This window comes from Parus major, chromosome 1 (genome assembly GCF_001522545.3).
Source record: "Parus major isolate Abel chromosome 1, Parus_major1.1, whole genome shotgun sequence".
Classification (NCBI taxonomy): Eukaryota; Metazoa; Chordata; class Aves; order Passeriformes; family Paridae; genus Parus; species Parus major.
Window position 1 is genome coordinate 102,185,623 of NC_031768.1, and position 20,771 is coordinate 102,206,393.

General features: G+C 59.0%; 2 protein-coding genes across 10 annotated transcripts in view; both read right to left on the reverse strand.

Moving 5' to 3' along the window:
- Positions 1-11,859, reverse strand: part of ARAP1 (ArfGAP with RhoGAP domain, ankyrin repeat and PH domain 1) — a 35,206-nt gene extending 23,347 nt beyond the window's left edge. For 2 of the 9 annotated variants that reach the window (XM_015644519.3, XM_015644488.3), the window contains exons 1-2: positions 7,739-7,972; positions 3,956-4,707 (exon numbers count right to left, since the gene is read on the reverse strand). In XM_015644519.3, the coding sequence (XP_015500005.1) occupies positions 3,956-4,629 (674 nt within the window). In that variant the 5' untranslated portion in view covers positions 4,630-4,707; positions 7,739-7,972. Of the gene's footprint in view, positions 1-2,307; positions 2,514-3,955; positions 4,708-6,461; positions 6,519-7,738; positions 7,979-8,695; positions 8,911-11,601 lie in introns of those variants that run through there. The other 7 variants (XM_015644497.3, XM_015644503.3, XM_033518311.1 and 4 more) reach the window with 7 other exon arrangements.
- A 1,641-nt stretch (positions 11,860-13,500) lies between these two features.
- Positions 13,501-20,733, reverse strand: STARD10 (StAR related lipid transfer domain containing 10). The gene is made up of 6 exons (XM_015648438.3): positions 20,478-20,733; positions 16,351-16,498; positions 16,036-16,139; positions 15,738-15,855; positions 14,947-14,999; positions 13,501-14,872 (listed from the first exon to the last, which is right to left on the reverse strand). The coding sequence occupies exons 1-6, from the start codon at positions 20,658-20,660 to the stop codon at positions 14,645-14,647; spliced, it is 834 nt and encodes a 277-aa protein (XP_015503924.1). The 5' UTR covers positions 20,661-20,733; the 3' UTR covers positions 13,501-14,644.
- Positions 20,734-20,771: the final 38 nt, after the last annotated feature.

A 20,771-nucleotide genomic window follows, 5' to 3' on the forward strand; every position in this document is an offset into this window, starting at 1 on the left:
CCAGCTCACCCAACCCTCTGAAAAGGAGTCTTCTGTCATCACTTCCTTGGACATCACTTTCTACAACCCCTCTCCCCCAACCAGCTGCTCAGGGGGCTGCTCTAATACCTAGACCACCCCCTGGGCATGGTGGGGGGGTGCTCCCCTCACTGACAGCCTCATCCCATGAGCAGGGTGCAGACATGAGCATCCACTGCTCATGGGACCCTCTGTGGGGTATCTAGGTCTGAGCTATCAGTGGCCAAAACTGAGGGGCTCACAGCCCTGCAGCTGGCACTGGGAGGGTGGCATCAAGTCTGGAACCGGTGAGAGAGCTCCCAGTATTGAACACAGTTGCTGCCATCAACCCATGGGAGGCAGTACCTCAGACATCCCACACCCAGCAGGGCTGGGATGATCCTATCACCTCCTGGCATGGGAATGCTTGGGGTGGCCGAGGGTTTGGGGGGATGGTGAGAACCCGGAGGTGAACGTGGCCTGGAGGAAACCACAATATGGCTCTGCAAGCAGCTAGGAGGAAGCGCCAGGGACCACGGCAGCAGACCCGGAAATGAGGGGAGATGGGTGGGTGGTGTCACCCCAGAAATGCCCAGGTCACTTGCTCTGCTGCCAGGCTGTCTGCATAGGCAGGGGTGCTCCAGCTCTTCTTCAGCCCTCACTCTCGGAGGTCCCTCCCCTGTGAGTACTCCCATCTTATGGTGGGGTCTCATTCCCACCCAGAGACAGGGCCAGACCAATGCAGCTGTCTCACAGCTGCTGGCAAAGAGCCCTGGCCCCAGCCTAGATGCAGTGAGCATCACCCTGACATGGGGAAGTACCATCCAGACCTGGGCAAACATCACCCTGATGTGGGCATCAACTCAGCATCAGCAAGGATCATCCAGACATGAGCAACCATCAGCCCCAACACGGGCAAGCATCCCCCACTGTTGTTGGTCCTTGGGCAGCCCAGCAGCATGCCCCCTAAACCCAGGCCTTTCATGTTCACTGGCTGCAGGCACAGGTCAGGTGCCCCCGGGGGGCAGGAGATGGGTTTGGAGCCATCAGCAGCACCCAGGGCTGTGGAGCTCCCTCTGACCCAGCACAGGGCACTTTAGCCAGTCACCCATCACTCCAGGGAGCCCCAGTGTGGATAGCTTCCCAAGCTCCCAGTAGACGCTGCCCCACACATAGAGTCGAGACCAACACCCACCATAGGGTGACTCATACCCTCATCCTCCAGAATGCACCTCTAGTCTGTGCCAGCTGTCCTGCACCACCACATCTCCTTCATCCTGGCATGGCCAGGCACCAGCACTGGCCAAAGAGTCATAGAACTGTGGAACGGTTTGGTTGGGAAAGGACTTTAAAGCTTATCTCATGCCGTGGGCAGGGTTACCTACAGGTTGCTCCAAGCCCCATCCAACATGGCTTTGAACACTTCCAGGGATGGCACAGCCACTGCTTCTCTGGTCAGCCTGTGCCAGGGCCTCACCATCCTCACAGGGAAGAATTTCTTAGGAAATTATAGCTCTTTATTTTTAAAATATTCTCAAAACAAGAACTCACCTATAGTCAATATATTCCTAGTCATACAATTAAAGTGACTTTTGAAATCAATTTTGGGGTTCAACTGGTTAGTTCTGAGCTTCCCAATATATCCATATAATACACCTATAACATATATATGGATGCACAGATATACTCCTACTCCTACATATAGACTACAGTATCAAGATCTATTTGAGAACTATATATGTACACACATACACCCATACATATTCCCTTTTGTTGCTACCAAGCACCAGTACATATGTGTAATCTATATGTTATGAGTGCATCACAGCACAGTGCCAAGGAGCTATGGCCACCCACCTGTCCCACACTGGCACAGCCCCCAAGGCTCTGCCACGGTGACCTCAGAGTCCCCCAAGCCACTGGACATCCTTGTGTCCCGGGTGTGCCGTTCAGTCACCGCCGCCTGGCGAGGCCACAAGCCCACCCCGAGTCCTGCATGCAGCTCCCAAGGGAGCCTCACGCACCCCCAGATCCCTCGGGGGAATCCAGGGGGGAATGCCGGCCCCCGAGTTCAAGTGCACAGCCTGCGGGGTGCCGTGCCAGGGCGGGCAGCGCTTGTTCCGCGGCAGAGCGCCCGTCCCCGGAGCAGCAGGGACTGGAGGACCAACAATGCCTGTGGGTACGCAGGCCAGGGCAGGAAACACCCGCTGGAGCCGGCAGCGCTCCATCCTATCTCCAGAATTCCTCCGCCCCGGCCGCCGCCGCCTGTCCCTGGGCACGGCACCGTGCCAGGCGTGCCCCCCTCCCTACCTGGGCAGCTGGCAGGAACCGCGCTGGCAGCGATCGGCAGCACGGGGAGGGCTGGGGGAGCCCGGCGGGGAGCGCAGCTTCTCACCCCGGCACTTCCTGCACCGCAGCAAAACTTCCTGGCGTGCCCGGCACCAAACACTCGGCACGGCCACTAAGAACCCACGGCACACGCAGGAGCAGAACTCTGGCATGGCTGGCTCCAAACACCCAGCACGGATGGCACTAAGCCCCCGGCACAGCTGGTGCCAAACCAGCGTGGCACGTCCAGCAGCAAGGCAGCACAGCTTGCACCAAAATGGCAGCCAGTGGCCTCATCGTGCCTGGGTAGCCTCCTGGCCAGGGCAGGATGGAGACTAGCTCCAGGAGGCTCTCGGTGCAGAAATGCAGTGGTGGGAACAGTTCCTGGGGTGCCAGGATGGACACTGTTGATCCGGAGTCCAAGGAGCCCCAGGGACAGGTGCTGCCCACCCCATGGCATGCCAGCCCCCCACATCGGCTTCCTGAGCCCCCTCCCCAGCTCAGCATCCCAGCCCACTCCCTGCAGGTAGGGTCAGAGCATGGGCAGAGGAATCACCTCCACCCACCTCACCACAAAAACCCCACTGGGACACAGGAATGAGAAGCTGGAGGGGGAGCGCAGCCACCAGCCCTCCCATTCTCATCCTGACTACACATGGGGTCCCATCCAGCACCTTCAGTCAGCACAAACCCTGCCCCACTCCCAGGACCCCCTTAGGGGACCAGCTAGACACCCCAGCTCCAGGAACATATCCCTTAGAGTCTGTGGGTCCTGGGGAGGTTATGGGGCAGGATTCCTGGGGCAGGGGGGGCACATAGGCTTGCTCACATTCCCCCACCTCAGGAGGGTGCTGGCGCCCAGGAGCTCATCTGCCCCTGCCAAACTGCACTCCCAGTCCTCACTCCACATCTGCCCGCACTCTGCAGGATTTGGGAGTGTACTGGGGGGTCAGGACATCAAAGAGGGGGGATGTGCAAGCGCTGCTGTCCCCAAATTCCAGCCTGCTGCCATGTCATCTGGCTACAGCAGCCGGCAGCAGCTTCACCCCATGCTCCCTGTGCGCTGTGGTTCACTGTCTTGCACCCACTGGTGTCAGGAGTTCTTGAGACTTCTGCACTGCCTAGATTGCAGATGGGGGCAAGTCAGGGCTCTACCTTGTTGTGGAGACTGCACCCCAGCCCATGCCAGGCTGGGGAGACCTGGATGACAGGGATGATCAGGGCAGATACATCCAGCCACAGCCAAAATAAATATCTCAGCACCCAACCCCCCTGCCCAGGTGCTGGTAGCCTGGGGGAATGTGTTATGGCCTGGGGCAGAGGTACCCCCAGGGGTTATGCTGGGGTTGGGAGGAGGGTTAGTACCCTCACAGAAAGTGCTGGGATTGGGGAGAGGATTAGTACACTCACGGGATGTGCTGGGGCTGGGGCTTACCCCCAGGAGATATGCTGAGCTCTGGGGTGGAGGTACTCCCAGGAGATGTGCTAAGGTCTGGGGAGGGCATAGGTACCCCAGGCAACCCATGTTGTGTCCCCGAGGGTCCCACACACATCACAGTAGCCCTCCCCGCCCCCCCCAGACCTGGCTCCTTGGGGCATTCCCAAGCCCATGTCCCTGCCACCCCCTTACCTCCTCTGGGACACGGCCCTGGGGGGCAGCACAGGGGGCCGGTCAGGCAGTGGGGGGCCCTTCAGGCTCTGGCACTTGGTTTCCAGTTGATGTCTCTTGGCTGGCAGCGGCGGCAATGGGGGTCTCGCCCTGCCGTCAGCTGGGGGCTTCTCCCCAAGGGCTGGCGGAGAGGGGTCCTCCAGGGCTGGGAGATGGCTGCAGGACGCAGCGGGGGGCTCAGGGCTGCCCCCCGATAGTGATGGTGAGAACTTCAGGGGGGGTCGGCAGCCCACCCTGGGTGGGATGGGTGGGGGCAGTTGGGTGAAGCTTGCACCCCTCTCTGGCTCCAGCAGTGGGGTCCCACTGGGCACTGGTGGGCAACGGGGCTCCAGCTGCTTGGGCCCTGTTGCAGCGCTCAGGCGGAAGATGTGGCGTTTCATGGGGACAGGTTTACTGGCAGGGGGCTGCTGAGTCCCAGCGGGCGGCGGGGCCTCAACAAAGGCTTTCTGCAACCCCAGGAGGATCCGGCGGCGGTGGCCGGGCAGCAGCACCCCAAGGCGGGTGAGCTCCTCGTCCGTCAGAGCTCGGCAGTCCCACACTGACCACAGCTCACTTTGCTGGAAGCTCTCCACATACTGGTCGAGGTGGAGGGCAGACAGCCAGGCGGCCACCGGCAGAGATCCTTCCTCCTCCATGGCAGGGGGCTGGCCACAGAAACCCGCACCACTCAGTGCATCTTCCGTTGCCAGCGAGACTCAGGATGACATCAGGACCTGGGAATGGAGACAACAGGATCAGGACCAGTCCTGAAACCCACACCATTTGAAGACTGGAGTCCCAAAACCAACATTCCCCGTGAAGCAACCTGATTTTCCTATGGCATCCAACCATGCTGTGTCCCCAGGATCACCCAGTCCTGAACTGGGGGCCTGCAGGGGTGTGGAAATGCTGGAGAGTCCTGGTTTAGGCATTGAAATATAGAGGCCATCTGTTTAGAGGTGAAGGCACTGTGGGCCCCCAGCATGGTCCCAGGGAGTGACATTTGGGCAGTGAGACAGAACAGTAGGGGATTATCCATATTGTGGATAATGAGGGAATCCCAAGGGCAGGGGAACTGCACCTCAGGGCTGTCACCCTCCAGGATGCAGCTCCCCTGGCTTACAGCAGCAAGCCAGGATGGAGTGACATGGACAGCTGGATCCAGAAGGCTGTCCCCTCTCCCAGCCTGTCCCCATCACAGCCAGTGGCAGGGTGCTGCTGCTGGAGCTGCCAACCCAAACTACACCAAACCCCTCCCCACAGACCTTATGCCCACCATGGCATTGTTCCCAGCTCCAGAGCCCTGTCTGTCCTTGGCATTGCTCTAGCATGGCAGCCTGGAGTGCTGACAGAGCACCTGTGCACACCCAGCAGAGTGCCCTTGTGGCATCCAGAGCTTGGGACATGGGGGCTCACTTGGTGTCCCAGCTCCTGCAGCAGAACACCCTTCACACACCATAGCTGTTGGCAGAGCAAATCCCTGTTATCCCAGCAAGCAGCAGATGGGATACCCTGCCCTTCCCACCCACCAGCATCATGGCCTTGGCAGGCTCCAGGCAGGAGGCAGATCCCGTCATGCTGGCACACACAGCACTGCTAGTGACCCCGGCACCATCTTATTTTGGGTTTGCTGGAGGTTTTTTTAGACCTGCTAAGAAAGAGCCAGAGGATTTCCTGGAGCCGTAAATAGGCCAGTCTGATCTGCTGTCAGAGTCACGTTTACTGTGACTCAGGCAGGTCCCAGCCCTCAGCAGCACTTGCGGTTTCAGTGCAAAGTGCAGAGCTGAGCAAGGCTCATCCTCGACCCAGCACTAACTGGACACTGCCAAGCCTGAGGCTCATGGGGTCCCCACAACCAGTGACCCCTACACTTCGAGACACCAGCATCCCAGTGGTGCTGCTGGCATGTGGCCACAGTGCCACTTCCCTCAAACTTCTGGTCACAGTTCGGCTTTACTTCAGGCTCCAAGGACCAAGTGTCCAAGGAAGGAGCAACAGGAACCCAGGGCTGGCTGACCCCTGCGGCTGCTTGCTGGCAGTACCAGCAAAATCAGCAGCATGACAGAAATCAGCAGCACCCAGAACCTTCCCACTGGTCCCAGCAATCCCAACCAGCACTACAAAAATCCCTGATTCAGAATAAAATTCTCTCTCCCACCTCCACACCTAGAAAGCCCTCATCTGTTATTGAAAATGGCTAACTGATGCTGCTGGGTGACACTGCTGTCACCAGATCCCAGTGACGCCAGCACAGGCAGGCTCAACCCCAGCTGGGCACTGACTCTGGAGAAGCAGAGGGAAACACAGTGACACCAGTATATGGAGCTCCCACAAATGCCCCCCGTCCTGGCTAGAGCCAAGGAGCCACCACCACCAGTGTCACCCATTGATACCAGTGCCAACATCCCCAGTTGCTGTCCCAATGCCAGGACATCGATGCAGCAGTGGGGCAGACCTATCAGGAAAGGACAGCTGCACCAGCACTCACCACTGGCACTGTCCCAGCACTATCTGGGGCGGCTGAGGGCCCTCCTTGCTGCTCACCAGGGACAGGGACAAAACTCCAACAAGGGAAGCGCAGGATCTTCGGTGTGCCAGGCTGGCCCTTTGCCCTCACCAAGTAAATCATTCATCAGGCCTTTGCTAGGTTCCCTTCTTCAATCATTAATCATTTAACCTCTGTGCTAAACAAGACAAGGATATTCCAGAAGCAAAACCAACACAGGGAGATGCCGTAACCCATCTGGCTGCTGGGGATCAACCTTCACTGTGGCCCCTGCCAAGCCCAAATCCTCCCAGTGCTGACCCACTGCATTCCTCCCCAGGATTAAGCAACACCACAGGGGCTGTTTTGTAAGAGACTTAAAGGCTGGACAAATGGTGTGAGAAGGGGATGGCAAGGGCTGCCTGCACTCTGGCACTGTGGTGCTGGTGCTCTGGGGGGATAAGTCAGGATGCCAAAATACATGAGGACCAGACCCCTCAGGCCCATCCCAAACCCACACAACCCTCACTCTGCCAGTGCTGGGGATGAAGGATCTGCGGGTGCTTGATGCTGGTCCCCTTTGTCTGGACCAAGGGGCTCAGCAAGCCCCTCTATCCCCAAACTTGGGTACTGGCTGCTTTTCTGGGGGCTCCTGCAGCTACCCCAGCCCACCTCAGATGCCTTCAACTCACTCAACACAGCATATTTGAGATGCACTTCTCAGAGCTGAGCATCCTGGCCCAGGCAGGAGCCCCCCAGGATGCATGGGTGTGCCCACCCTCTGCCCACTGAGTCCCGCCACTGCTCTCAGGGCTTCCCAGCCCTCAGATGGGGCACTAATGAGGGCTGGGCTTGTTCAATTAAGGAGCTGTGTATGCCATGGAGGCTATGGGCTCTGACTGGGAGTGACAGGCGAGCTCCCTTCACTGGCTCCGGATTCCCCCAGGCAATCAGTGTTACCGCTAAGGAGGTGCCAGGGGTCGAGTAGTGTGACTAGGGCCATCAGTATGTCACTGACAGAGCTGCACTCAGCACCCAAGCACCAGGTAATAAAGTGGTGGCCATCCCACAGCTCTTCCCTGCCTGTCCCTTTGATGGGACCCAGGATAATGGCCATGAGCCAGGAAAATCCAGCATAGGAGCCCTGTTAGGTGTCTGGCACCCACTTGATTGATCTAGTTCCCATTGCAATTCCTCCTCCAATGCAGGCAAACCCTGCCTACACCCCATGTTCCCCTTCCCCAGGTCTGTGGGCTCATTAATCAAGGAGAGATAATTACCAGAACATGGTCCCTCAGCTCAGCAGAAGGAGGTGGCCGGCCTGCCTGTGGTCCAGCTGGCGTGGTGGAGGTTTGCCCAGGGGTCTCTGCCTGCCCCAGTACTTCCTCAAACACCACCTCAGCAATAGGAAGTTTTCAGAAAGCCAAGCAGAGTTCTGAGCTGGGATGTGGTGCAATATCCACCCCAGGCCCCAGCAGAACTGTAAGGCCTCAGTGTGGTGATGCACCAACCACAGCCGCCATAGGGGACAAGAAGGCCGGATCCTGAGGCGGTGAGAGCCCTGGCTGACAGAAGGACGGGGCAGGGCTTTCAGCAGGAGAGGAAGGAAGAGACAGGCAGGGTGATGTCTGGGAAGTGAGAACTCACCACTACTGCGGCAGGAACCAGCTACCAAGGACGGGCTATTGTGGGGCAGCAGGAGAAGCCTGCTGGCCACTGGACAGAAAGAGAGAAGCAGGCTGCCGTGTCCCACCACCCCAGGACCCCTGTGGATTCCCATGGAGGGCAGCAAGCTGTTACCCACCAAGGTTCCTGTGGGCACAGGGGACAAAGCTGGGTGGCAGAAGGACCTGTGGGAACAGGACTGGCCACCAGTGGCAGCGGGGCTCCTCAGCCGCCATGCTCCAGCAGCACTGGGCAACCGGTCTTGCACCACAGCAATTTTTACCTTTTCCTGCCTAAATTAAGGAGAGATCATCAGACAAGGGGCCATGGCCATCCAGAATGAGGCCAATGCCACCAGTGTCCCTGCTGGATTCACCAAGGGGTGAATGTGATGTCCCCAACAGACCTGCCAGGGCTACCCGCAGATTCCCCGCCCAGCTGGGAATCGAAACCCTGAAACTGCCCAAGCAGAATCCTCAGCAAGCAGCAAATACCCCAAAGCAAATGAAGAGTCCCAGGACAGCACCCAGCACCCCATAGACCCCTTCCCACCCAAACCCTCCAGACTCCACCTCAGTGGGTGCCCATCTGCTCAGCAGAGCCCAAGGTCTTCCTTCCTGGGAGGGTGAAGTTTTTTCATTTTCAAGATCTTCTCAGCCAAAGAAATTGCAAATGATATTCAAACCTCCCAGGCGCTGTTCAGGGATCAAGTTCAGGCTTGCAGAATCACAATCCAGAGGTGGAATTGCCTCTCTGAAGTCTCCTCCCTCTGCCATGAGTTTCCTTCTCCAGATGGTTCATGTGCAGAAGCCAGAGGGTGCCTGGCCCCCTGCTCGGGCCTGAGGGCTCACACACACACCAGGGTGTGCCCTAACATGGGAACCACCCCCAGCCGGTTCTGTGTGCAGATGGAGGGTGTGCTTAGAGGTAGAAGGTGGGCAGTGATGAGGTGGGTGAGAAGCCAGGGACAAGGGGGCAGGAAAACTGAGGGTTCTTCATTTTCCCAAGGTCCCACCTGCATTCTTCTTCCCCCATGAAAGTAAACCTGGAAAGCTGAAACATGTCCCAGGCTGTGGCACCAACAAACAGATGAGCTTCCCAGCATTCCCTCCCAGAGCATTGCTGCCTGCTTCACAAATCTAGCCAGAAAAGGGGCAAATACAGCCAGAAATGAGCAAATCCAGTCAAAAAAGCAGTAAATCCAAGCAGAAATGGGAAAATCCAGCCAGAAAACAGGTAAATATATCTGACAATGCTGTTGCTACCCACTGAGTTTCACTGGAATGCTCTCAGCTCCTGACACACTTTATGGAAGCTGCCAGCAAATTAGGTCAGGAAGCCAAACCTCACATGCACAGCCACCCCAGAGGAGCCCAAATGTCCCAGGGTCTGGCGATGCTGGGGGAGGGGTCTGTGCCAACAGCTTGGCTGCAGAGGATGGGTCCCTGATGAGTCCCCCTAAGAAGCATGGCACCTCCTTCCTCCGTGAGAAATCAGCCCCATCACCCAACATCCAGCACTGAAACCATGCAGGTCCCTGTTTCACTTTCTCGTAAGTGGGAAGTGAAAGTGTCATGGGAAAGGGGTGACCCCTCCAGCTCTGGAAGGGGTGTCCCCTTTTCCAGCCCTGATGCCCTCCCGCCTTCTCTTCATGCTCATTGGGGTGCAACTCTACCCCATGCACAGGCCCTGTCCCCAGCAGCAGGGTCACACCATACCAGGGCCACCCCCTGGATCCCCCTGGCCCCCACAGCACTGCAGAAAAGCCAAGCCAAGCCATGGGATGCTGCAGCAGGGACAGAAGCACAGGGATCGACAACCGCATGCACCCACCCCCACTTTGCAAAAACCTTTCTACACAGCCAGGCTCTCCCTCACTTGCAGATTTCGGGGGCCCATCTGCCAAGTTTCCCTAAGCATCAACCTCCCCACCACCAGAGTTCTGCCACAGGAACTGCATCACTCCCTACATGGGGAGTATCACTCCCTGCCTCCCACGAGACACCCCCAAAATCTCAAGGGCTCACCTTGTTCTGAGGCTAAGTTCTGGCAGCAAACGCCTCCTCAGTATTGCTCTAAATATCCCTATCCCTGATGTCCTGGCTGTGACCCATAATAATGCATCCCCAGTAGCTGCTGGAGCACCCCCAGAAAACCACTATCAGCTCTTGGAGGAGCTTTTGTTGCTACCTTCCTCCCAGAATAGTCACCCACCCCCAGCACTCAGCTCTGTGCCTCCAAAAATTGGCTTTTGGGGCTGAACCCACAAATTAAAATTGCTGTCCCTGCAACGGTGCTAGACCTAGGAACCCCCCGTGCAGGTGCAGCCCCTGGGCCCCCCTAACACCCACTTGATGGCCCCAGCAGTGTGAAAGTGTCCCAAGGAACCAGCTTGCCATTACTGGAAGGCAAAGCAACCACCATCCAAGTTCCAGCTTCACAGCACTGGTAAAGCTCCAGGCCTCACCAGACTGGGAAGCAAGTGAGGAAGAGGAGGAGGAAAGCAAGGGAAGCCCACTACCAGCATCACCTGGCATCTGGGTGCTATTGGTGATGGGTGCTGTGGCACAGGCACTGCTGGTAGGGGCCCTGGAATGGCTGGAGCTGATGCCGGTTTTTGGCCATGAATGAAGACACGCCAGGTCCCCAGCAGAAAACAAATCTGCCAGCTGGACCCTCAGCTTCACCCCCAGCATCAGCAGCACAACCACACAGTGTTCCCCAACATGTCCCTCACCCCAACCAGGCAGTAGGACCCCTGCAGTGGCACAGGAAGGAGGGTTTGAGCTGCTCAGGTGAACTGGGGTATATTGAGGTTCAGTGGGGGTGTGCTGGGAATAAATCTGGGTCTGCTTGGGGCAGCTGGGGTGGTACCTGGGGAACACCAGAGTTCAACTGGAGTGTACTGGGGTTGAGCTGGGATTGAACTCGAGTGTGCTGGGGGTGAGCTGGTGTCTGCCGGGAGTGAACTGGGGTCTGCTGGGGGGAAGCTGGAGCACGCTGGAATTGAACCAGGGTTGAGCTGAGATGTATTGGGATTGCGGTGGGGTGTTCTGGGGGTGAACTGGAACTGGAGCATGTTGCGGCTGAGATAAAATGTACTGAGAGCGAGCTGGGGCATACTGGAAATTGGTTGGGGAGTACTGGGGCTGAGCTGGGGTATACTGGCTTTAATCTGGGACATACTGGGTTTAATCTGGGGCATGAGTGCCTAATCGCGAGGGGAAAGGGGGGATGGCACACCGCTGTTGCAGCCGAGCAGGGGAACAATCCGTACTCCCCCCACCGCCCCAGCAGCTCCCAGTACCCCCGGTGCCGCCCCCCCACCCCAGCACTGTGCGCCCAGAGACCCACAGAAGCACGTGGAAAGAAACACGACCTCCCCCAGGAGAGAAACCCTGGCTGAGGAGGTGGAGTGCCGCCCCGAACCCCCACCCGAGCTGGGGTTGCCCCTGCAGCCCCCTGGAGCTCCCAGTACCTCTGTCTGCTGGCAGCGGCGGCTCCCGGAGGATGCCGGGGCGCTTCCCGGGGCGGGGGCACTCAGGGCCCCCCTTGCCAGGCCCAGGCTTGTTCCCGCACGGAGCTTTGGCTGCCTCATGGAAACAGGATTCAAGGGGAAGACTGCCAGGACTTTCCCCAAAAAATAATAAATGGGTTGTGTGGGGGGGTTCTTGCCTCCCCACACGATTCCCAAGGTCTTGGTGGGGGGTAAGAAGGAGAGTGGGAGGGCTTGGGGACACGGAGGGGATGTGGGGTGTCCATGGCCAGCCCTCACGGCTGCCCAGCCTGGGACAATGGTCCTTTCATCCCGGCGCTCAGGGACCGGGACACGCTGGCTGCCTGCTCCGGGGGTGGGAAGGCCCCCCCGCTCGGCCCCTCGCCCACGCGAGGACACGGGCAGGAGGGGCCATGGCTCAGCCCCACAGTCGGGGCATGGTGCTCGGTGGGGCTCAGCCGGGGGGACGGTGTGAAATATCCCAAAAAGCTCCTCTATTGCCCGCATCCCCCCTACTCCTGGAATTGCCACTCCCCCAGTCCATCGCAGCCGCCCGCTCCCCTATCCCACTCCCCGGAGCCATCACATCCCCCTCGTTATCCCATCCTGTTTCCCAGAATCATCACATGCCCCTGCTCTCCTATCCTGGACCCTCGGTCCATGCGGGGGGGAATACTCTCCCAGAGCCTTTGGCAGAGGATGAGGGTGCCATGGCCTCACCCGATTTGGGGGGTGTCACACAACAAAGTGCTGTCTGAGACCCCAGGGGCCAGCGGCAGTGCCCCAGCCTGATCCCTGGAGGGCTGAAGCCTCGTAGTCCTTCCCAGCAGCATTTCAGGGATCACCCATGTCAGTATCTGAGAATGTCCCCAGCACAATCCTGAGATCACTGCCCCCCTCCACATATCCTACCTGAGCCCCAGCTCTTCTCAACCCCTCTGGCACCAGGCATGTGCCAGAGCATTTTCCACCTCCTTTGGAGCCGTTTTCTCTCTCCGGTACCGCAACTCTGGGTCTCCGTCTGTACCTCTCAGAGCTGACAGACCTAAACCCTCCCCACGAGGGGCTTTACCCCATCACCTGCCCTGCTACATGTCCCCCTGGCTCCAGAGCCACTGCAGTATGTCCTGTATCCAGTTCAGCTCCATTTTCAACCTGCCAGGGAGGGGGGTGGTGGCCAGGTTCCTTTTTAATTGAGTTCTATTTTTAATTGGGATCAGTGCAGGAGGGTGGGAGGGAGCAGAGGGTGTGGTGGGTGGAAACTACCAGGAGAAAGCAAGTCCCTAGTGCCCACCCCAGCCCCACAGGTGACAGAGACACAGAGAATGGCACATGCTGGACAATGCCAGCCACCAAGACCCTGCTGGGGTGCAGAGAAAAGCTGAGGCCTGCTGAGGTGTTGGGGTGCCAGAGCACTAGGAGGGCAGAAGTGGGGTGCACAAGCAGAAGGAGGAGCAGAAGACGAGTCCTGGGGCTCCACAAAGGGCCCACAATCCCGGGGAGTGTCAGCTCTCTTCCCCAGGATTCTGGAGAAGCCAGAATGTATCCCCACAGAGTGCCCCCAAAGTTCAGCACCCAGTCTCCTCTCCAGAGGTGCTTTTGGGAGAAATGTACTGGTGGTACTGGCTTGGCTGAGACTGTGGGAAAACCAGCTACAAGGGTGTACAGCCTCGTCCCCAATTAGTGAGTGCCCAGTGTAAATTCAATTTAGGGATTTCTCCATCACCCTCTGGTGGCACCACCATCACTCACAGCCTCCCTGGAGATCCTCACAACACCTGAGGGTCCCACCACCACCCACCATGAGCAGGGAGCCCCTGCCTGAGTGCACCATGGGGACAGGGATGGCTCCCAAAGGACCGAGGTGGGACAGAGGCTGAGTCCCTCTGGTGATTTAATTATTTTATTCCTAAATAATTAGCTCCAGTACAAGGTACAAAATCTCCCATCTCCCTGTGCACCCCCAGAAAAGGAGGGGGCAGGAGCATGGCCAAAGACCAGCTTCCAAACCCCCAGTCAAGGCCTCAAATTCCAGTGGAGGGAGGGTTCAGACACCCAGCTTGGAAAGGGTCCCCATCCTGGAAAGGCGAGGGAGGAGACAGGAGCCTTCAGAGACCCACGGAACATCTGGGGGTGCCAGGAGCTCCCCCAAGTCCTCCCAATGTACCTGAAGATGCTGGGAGCCCCCAGAGACACTCAGCACACCTGGAGGTGCAAACTTACCCCAAAACTTCCCCCAAACAAACCTGAAGATGCCGAGAACCTGTAAGACCCCCCCACAATGTGTATGGAGATCCAAGGAGCCCCCAAAACACCCACCACAACACATTTGGAGGAGCCATGAGCCCCCCAACTCCTCCCACATGCCTGAAGGTAAGACCAGAATATCCCCTCCAACATGCTGGAGGTGCCAGGAGCCTAGAAGCTTCCCCTCTACATGCTTGGAGATGCCAAAAAACCCCAAAGGCCCTCCTTCCCAGCATGCCAGGAGGTGCCAGGAGCCCCCCAAAATCCCTCTGCATAACCACAGGTGCAGGCAAGTGCCCAAGCACCCCCTGGAGGTCTGCTGAGGGTGGGGATCCCATGGGATGAAGGCAGTTCTGTTGGACCACAACAGAGATGAGGAGCAAGGATGGGGGGGCAGAGGAGGAGCGCAGTGGAAGGGTCTCCAGGGCTGAGGAGCAGGCACAGGGCTGCCCTTTTCCTCTGCTCCCCGAGAAGCTGAAGGACACTTTGGGTTTGCCACCAATAGGGACAACACTGGTGTCCCACGAGGGCTAAGTGACCAGACAACCTCCAGCTTCCCACCCTGGGGGACCCACTATGTCCCTGCTGTCCCCACACAGGGGTACAACAATGGGGGGGGTCCCCCTGAACCCAAAGTGGGGGTGCATGTGTACAGGTGTGTGAGATAGAGACACAAACCATGTTGGAAGTGGGTGGGGGGACAGGGAGAGGAGCCCCCAGTGGGGCACATGTCAGGCTGTCCTAGCCAGGGGAACAAGCAGAGGAGCTCCCAGGGGAATCAGGTCAGGCTGTCCTCGTCACTGCCCTCGCCACGGTCCTCCTTGCTCTCGGCCAGGGAGCTCTCATCAATGTTTTCCAGGGAATCTGCATGCTGGAGGGAGAGCTCAGAGAGTGCCAAGGCTGGGAGTCGGCTCTGCTCCGGGTATAGCCAGGGCTTGAAGTGAGGGTCATGCTTCTGCTTCCACTCAGGGTACTTGAGGCATGCCTTGTACATTTTCTTCATTGCCTGGGAAGAAGAGTGAGATGGGCACAGAGACCCCTTGCTACCACACCAGACCCACCCCAGTGCCACAAACTCACCTTGGGGGCCAGGAACTGGGAAGATTTGTTCACCACCCACTTTGGTAAAGAACCTGGAGAGAAAGGAAGGGTGGCTGGGAGTGGGACCCCCAGCATCCTCCAGGTGCCTGAAAACCAGGACCCCCACACATGGGACCCCCACAGTACTCTCAATGGGGACATGTGGCTGGAGAGAGGGAACAGGGTTCTACCCATACTGCTCTCTGCTCTTGCAGAGGTCAAAAACAGTGATTTCAGCATTTTAGGTCCCTCTTCAACCCCCAAAAATAGAAGATTTCAAGAGAACAGACCCAAGATGTTTTCTCCTGATGTTGCTCCATGCTCCATGTCTGGCTCTGGCTGCATCCCAAGATGCTCCTGCTGATAAGCTCTTCCAAGCCCACCTCAAGCATATCTACAGGTCCTCCTGAACTCCCCTGAGCTCAACCTGAGATTTACTGAAGCCCTGCTACTGACCCTGTCCTGAAGTCCCAGAGCCCCACCTGAATCCCCACTGAGCTGCCCCCAGCCCAACCTGAGCTCCCACTGAGCCCCCATTAAATCCAAGTGAGTGCCCATTCAGCCCTCCCCCAGCCCACCTGAGCCCCCCAAGCTATTCTTGAGCCCCCACTGAGCCCAAAGACCCTATTAAGCCCCAAGAGAGGCCACCCTGAACTCCCAATGAGCCTACACTGAGAACCCATGAGACCCCCACTAAGCCTGCCCTGAGCTCCCCCAAGACCCCACTGACATGAGGTAAAGACTTGAGGGTGTTGAGCCCCAGGGCACAGAGCTGGGGGTTCCTTTCTTACCTTTGGGGTCTACCTGTGCCAGGTAGGTGATGGTGCAGCTCTTGGCACCCGTCCCCTCAATCAAGTAGCCCGTCTGAATGGAGACTGCCCGTACCATGTCCTTGCGGGGCGGGTATTTCTGTGGTGGGGAACAAGGAGGAAACATGAGTCAGTGGCAGGGCAGGTGGGGTACAGCAGACACCAGCCAAAAGCTGGGCTGTCATGACCCCCTCAACTCTCCAACCTATCCCCCCAAGCTCTGAGTGAGCCCCAGCCCCAGCCCAACACCACAGGACCCCTGGTGCCCCGCTAAACTCACAGGATGCTTGACAGAGTAGTTCATGATGATGTAGTCAGAGCCCATGGGCAGCCAGGAGCGGAGTGTGACCACGTCCCGGTTCTTCAGGGGCTTGGGACACCTCCCTAGGGACAGCACCAGATGGAATGTTCCAGAGTGAGACACCCACCCTTAAGTATGGGATGCCCTCCAAATCCCCCCAAACTGGGGGGCTCCTCCCCTTCAATACCAGACACCATGGATCCCCCAGATGCCAAACCCAAGGGTGGAGTGGTAGCAGCCCTGGGGCTCAGCCCTCCCCCAGGACCACCCAGATCCCCCCAGCCCCCTTCTCACAGGCGTAGTAGCCCACATCGGAGTTGGCCGTCAGCCTCCCGATGTCAAAGGTCTCGATGACATTGGTGTCCCACTTCTTGCGGTACTCGATGTCATGGAGCACGTCGTAGAGCGTCTCTGCCGGCACGTCCCTGCACTCCATCCTGCACTGCAAGGCAGGGGGCATGAGAGACCCAACAGGGGCCCCCAGGGTGGGACAGTGGCCATGGGGACCCCATGGCAGGTCAGCTGTGGAGACCCCCAATAGGATGGCAGTGGGGACCTCGTGGTGGGAGGATGGCCATTGGGACCCCCAGGTGGGAAGGTGGCTGTGGGGAACTCATAAGAGGACAGTGGGGACCCTCAGGCAGGAGGGAGGCAGTGGGGACCTCTGGGTGAGAGAGCAGCCATGGGGACCCCCAAGTGGGAAGGCAGCTGTGGGAAGTCCCAGTGAGCAGGGTGGGGGGGTGGTGTCTCCTTTCAGATTAAAAAAAAAAAATAAAAAATAAACACAACCTCCTCCAAGAAGACCTGGATCCCAACCAGCAGCTCAGTTTGCCACCCAGAGCCACCCCATAGCACAGGCACGCAGGGCCTCAAGGCAGTGTGGAGCTGAGTCCTGGGTACTAGGGGACCCTGCTTCCCACCTGCCCCCCTCCCCATCACTGTGGATGTGCTCCCCTCTAAGCAGCATCCCTGCACAGGAGAGCTGGGGGGAGCCAGTATGTGGGGCTCTGCCTGGTGCTTTGGGGCAGCATGGATCACACAGAAGGGGTTGGGGGGTGCAGAGTGGGCACCTGCTCCATAACCATGGCAGCCAGATCCAGGGAAGGTAAGGAGACAAGGAGAAAGGAGAAGGTGAGGGCAGCTACCCCTGTAGCAGGGATGCCATCTGCTGAGCTCAAGGGTGCTAGAGCCAAGCATAGGGCAAAGAGCAGCCAGCAGCCTGTTCCTGGGAATGCCACTGGCTCCTGTTTTTCCCCAGGGATGGCACCAACTCTTCCTGCACCCCAGACCCTGAGGTTCGGGATTTAGGAGTTGCCCCAGCCCATGATACTAGAGACCCCCCCAGCCCTGGGAAGGGGCACAGAAGCACCCAGCAATGGGGCACAGCCTCACGTGGCCCCTTGGTGGGATACAACCATGGAGCCTGTTCCCCCACAGTACTCATCCTCAATCCCATCCTTGCCCCACAGAGCCCACCCCCACACTGCTCATCCTCAACCCCACAGATCCATCCCTGCCCCATGGAGTCTGTCCCCAACCTCACAGTGCTTATCTTCAAACTCAGAGACTCACGTCTGCTCCACAGAGCCCATCTCCAGCTCCTCCATTCACCCAAAATCTTGTCTGGGAACACCCACCCCTGCAGGGCAGTTTAGGGGAGAGCCTGCCTGGATGACTTGCTTGGAGAACCCTTGCTCCCACCTGCAGCCAGGCCAGCCAGGCACCATGCTCAGGTGGATTATTCCCAGAGCAGCAAGGCTGGTCAAGCCAGTAGTGCAGGACCTGCCCTGCAGGTGACTCACATGCCAGGGGGGGTGCTAGGGGGGTCGCAGCAGGAGAGGGGATGGTGCCACCTGGGAAGCGCCCGGAAACGCACGCCCCAACCCTGAGTCAATATTGACTAATGGGGTGAGGAGGAGAAGGAGAAGGAGAAGGAGGAGGAAGAGATTAAGTCCCCAGGGCTGAGGTTATGCTGTGCCCAAGGCAACATAGAATGAGTGCCAGACTGTGGGACAGAAGCAGATTCAAAGGGGAGACCCACCACCCCTGCCTGGAGCAGTGGTGAGGGCACCAAGGGGGTCTCCAAGCTCAGCCTCATTGATGGCTTCACCCCAGATCCTTCCGCTGCATCCTACAGGATGGCTCCTGGCCATCTTGTGGGAACAGCCCATTCAGAGGGTAAACCATTTTCCCTGGGAGATCTCAGATGCCCAGACACCAACTCACTGCCCCACTGGGTAGGATGGGGTGTCCTGGCTGGGTTACCCCAACCCGTAGCCAGTCCCAAGGCCACCAAATGTCCCACTGAGAAATCAGCCATGGCACCAACTTGTTCCCAGACTCCAGAAAACAGGTTAGACGGGAGCTGCATCCCTAATGGAGGGGGGTGGGGAGGAGGGGGCGGCAGCCTCAAAGCAGGGCGAGACCTTCAGGTTCCACTTAACTAGGCAAGGAATGCAGGAGGAATCCAGGATAAATTTAGGGGAAACCAGCTGTGGGAAGCTGCAGAAAATCGCCAGCACCCACGCAGAGACCCCCAGCGTGAGTGGCAAACCCCTGGGCAGCACCTTGCCATGCCACATCAGCAATGACGCATGTGTCCATGCCTTCAAAATCCAGCAGGAACATCTGATCCTGGGAGGGATGGTAGGCCTGGGGACCATGACATGGGGACAAGTACAGCTACCCCACAGGGTCTCCAATACCCACTGGCACATGGAATCAACACATTAAGATACAACAGGACCTTTCCGAGCAGGATTTTTCCAGGAGGGCATGGAAAGGGGCAGGACCTGGCTCAGCAATCCCCAGAGGCAAAAGACAGCTCCAGGTGCTGTGGTGGGAGCAGCCGTGCCAGGACATCCTGGAGTGGGCTGGGTCCCTGCCATGCCAACGTGGCACACTGGGATTGTGGAACAGCCAGGGGACGCACCCAAATGCCACCTCAGTCCGGGGGATGTTTTGGGATGCAACCCCCAAGAGCAAGCAGCAGGGCTGGGGGACACAAGGAGCTTGGGGTGGGGGGGTCATGATGAACTGTCCCACAGAGCCATGCCACTGCCATCACTCCCGGATGCCACAGTGATGGACACCCTGCATCCCACCCGCCACTGGTACCCACCTCTGTGGCGATGGGGTAGGGTGACAGTGGCACCAGTGACTCCCTACACCCTAGAGACCACCATGCCCCCTCCCAGGGCTCACTGCTGCCACCAGGGCACAACGGGGACCTGTTCCTGGGTCACGGCAGCCCAAACTTCCCCAGCACGCTACGGTGGAAGCAACCCAGCGGTTCCACGGCAGGACCAGGGCACAGCCAGTGCCAGTGCCCCAGGGACAGGTTTCCCCATCAGTGCCAGTGCCAACTGCTCGCATGGCTGCTGCAGAGCAGTGTGTGTGCAGGCCGCATCGTCACTGCTGCCACCGTCGTCACTGCTGCCACCGTCACCACCACCACCACCACCCGAGCTTGACACCACAGCAAGGGCAATGCCACCCCCTACACTAGGACAGCCTCATGGAGGTGCCACCAGGGACAGGGACACCTGCCAGAGACTCCAGTGTAACTCCATCTGGACACTGCTCCTGTCTCAAGTTGTCCCTTAGAATCCCGGTGTCCCCACTTTGCCAGAGGGAAGAGCCAGGATGAGCATGCACCTGCCTCTGCCAGCACCATGGCACCAAGAGAGAAAGGACCCACGGGGAAATGCAATGGGGACACAGGGAGCTCTGGGCAAGGGGACAAGCCCAGTGATAGCAGACCAGTGGCTGCAGGCTCTAGGGAGTCCCCCAGTCCAGCCCTGGTGTGCAGCAAGCATGGGAGGTGCATTCCCAATGGGTGAAGTGGGGAGAAGCAGCACCCAGGAACCATGGCCCCACACACCCTGGGGATTCCTGTCTGTCCCTGGCTGAGCCCCCAGTCCCCCTTGCACAGCCCTCAGGGGTGCCTACTTGTCCCTGGCTCGGCCCTGGAGTTGTGTTTGTCCTGGGGTCCCCACTCCCTCCATGACTTCCCATTTGTCCTGGTGCACCAGTTAACCCCACCTGTCCTGGGGTCCCTGCTGGCCATCGGGGGCCAGCTCGCCAAGTCCCCGCTCGCCCCAAGGCTCTGCATCACCTGAGGGACCCCAGTATTCCCTGGGATTCCCGCTCACTCCTGGGTGATGGATCAACTCCCGAGTTCCCACTCACTATAGGGTCCCCAGTCCCCGCTCCTTCCCCACAAGCACAAGGTGCAGCATCGCCCCAGGGTCGCTCCTGCCTCCCGGTCCCCGGCGGGGTCACCGCGCCACCCTCATGCCGCCGGGTACGCCAGTCCCGGGGTGATGCCGGGGCGGGGGATCTCACCGCGGACCGGGGGTGCCCAGGGTGGGTGGGGATGTCTCACCGTGTACCAGGGTGTGCCGGGCGGGAGGTCTCACCTTGATCTTGTGGAGGGCGCGCTCGGGCTCCAGCAGCTGCACCCAGACCCCCACCCCGCCCTTGCTGTAGGTGAGGCTCCAGCCGCGCTCCGACTCGCACTGCGCCCGGAACGCCCCGAAGTCCCGGTCGTCGGGGATCTGCACGCTGTCGCGACCCGACATGCCGCCGTCGTGACCCGACATGGCCCCGGAACGCCCGCCGGTGCCGGTGCCGGTGGCGCGGGAGGTGCCAGCCCCTACGGCGGCATTACGGGGCGCGGGGCGCGATGGGACCGGGAGAGGCGGGCCGGGGGC

Coding starts and splice junctions, on each gene's coding strand:
- STARD10 (XM_015648438.3), bottom strand. CDS start 20,660: ATGTCGGGTCACGACGGCGGCATGTCGGGTCGCGACAGCGTGCAGATC. Junction 15,856..16,035: donor ACTACTCTGTCAAGCATCCT/GTGAGTTTAGCG, acceptor TCCCCACCACAG/AAATACCCGCCCCGCAAGGA. Junction 14,873..14,946: donor CCCAGTTCCTGGCCCCCAAG/GTGAGTTTGTGG, acceptor TCTTCTTCCCAG/GCAATGAAGAAAATGTACAA.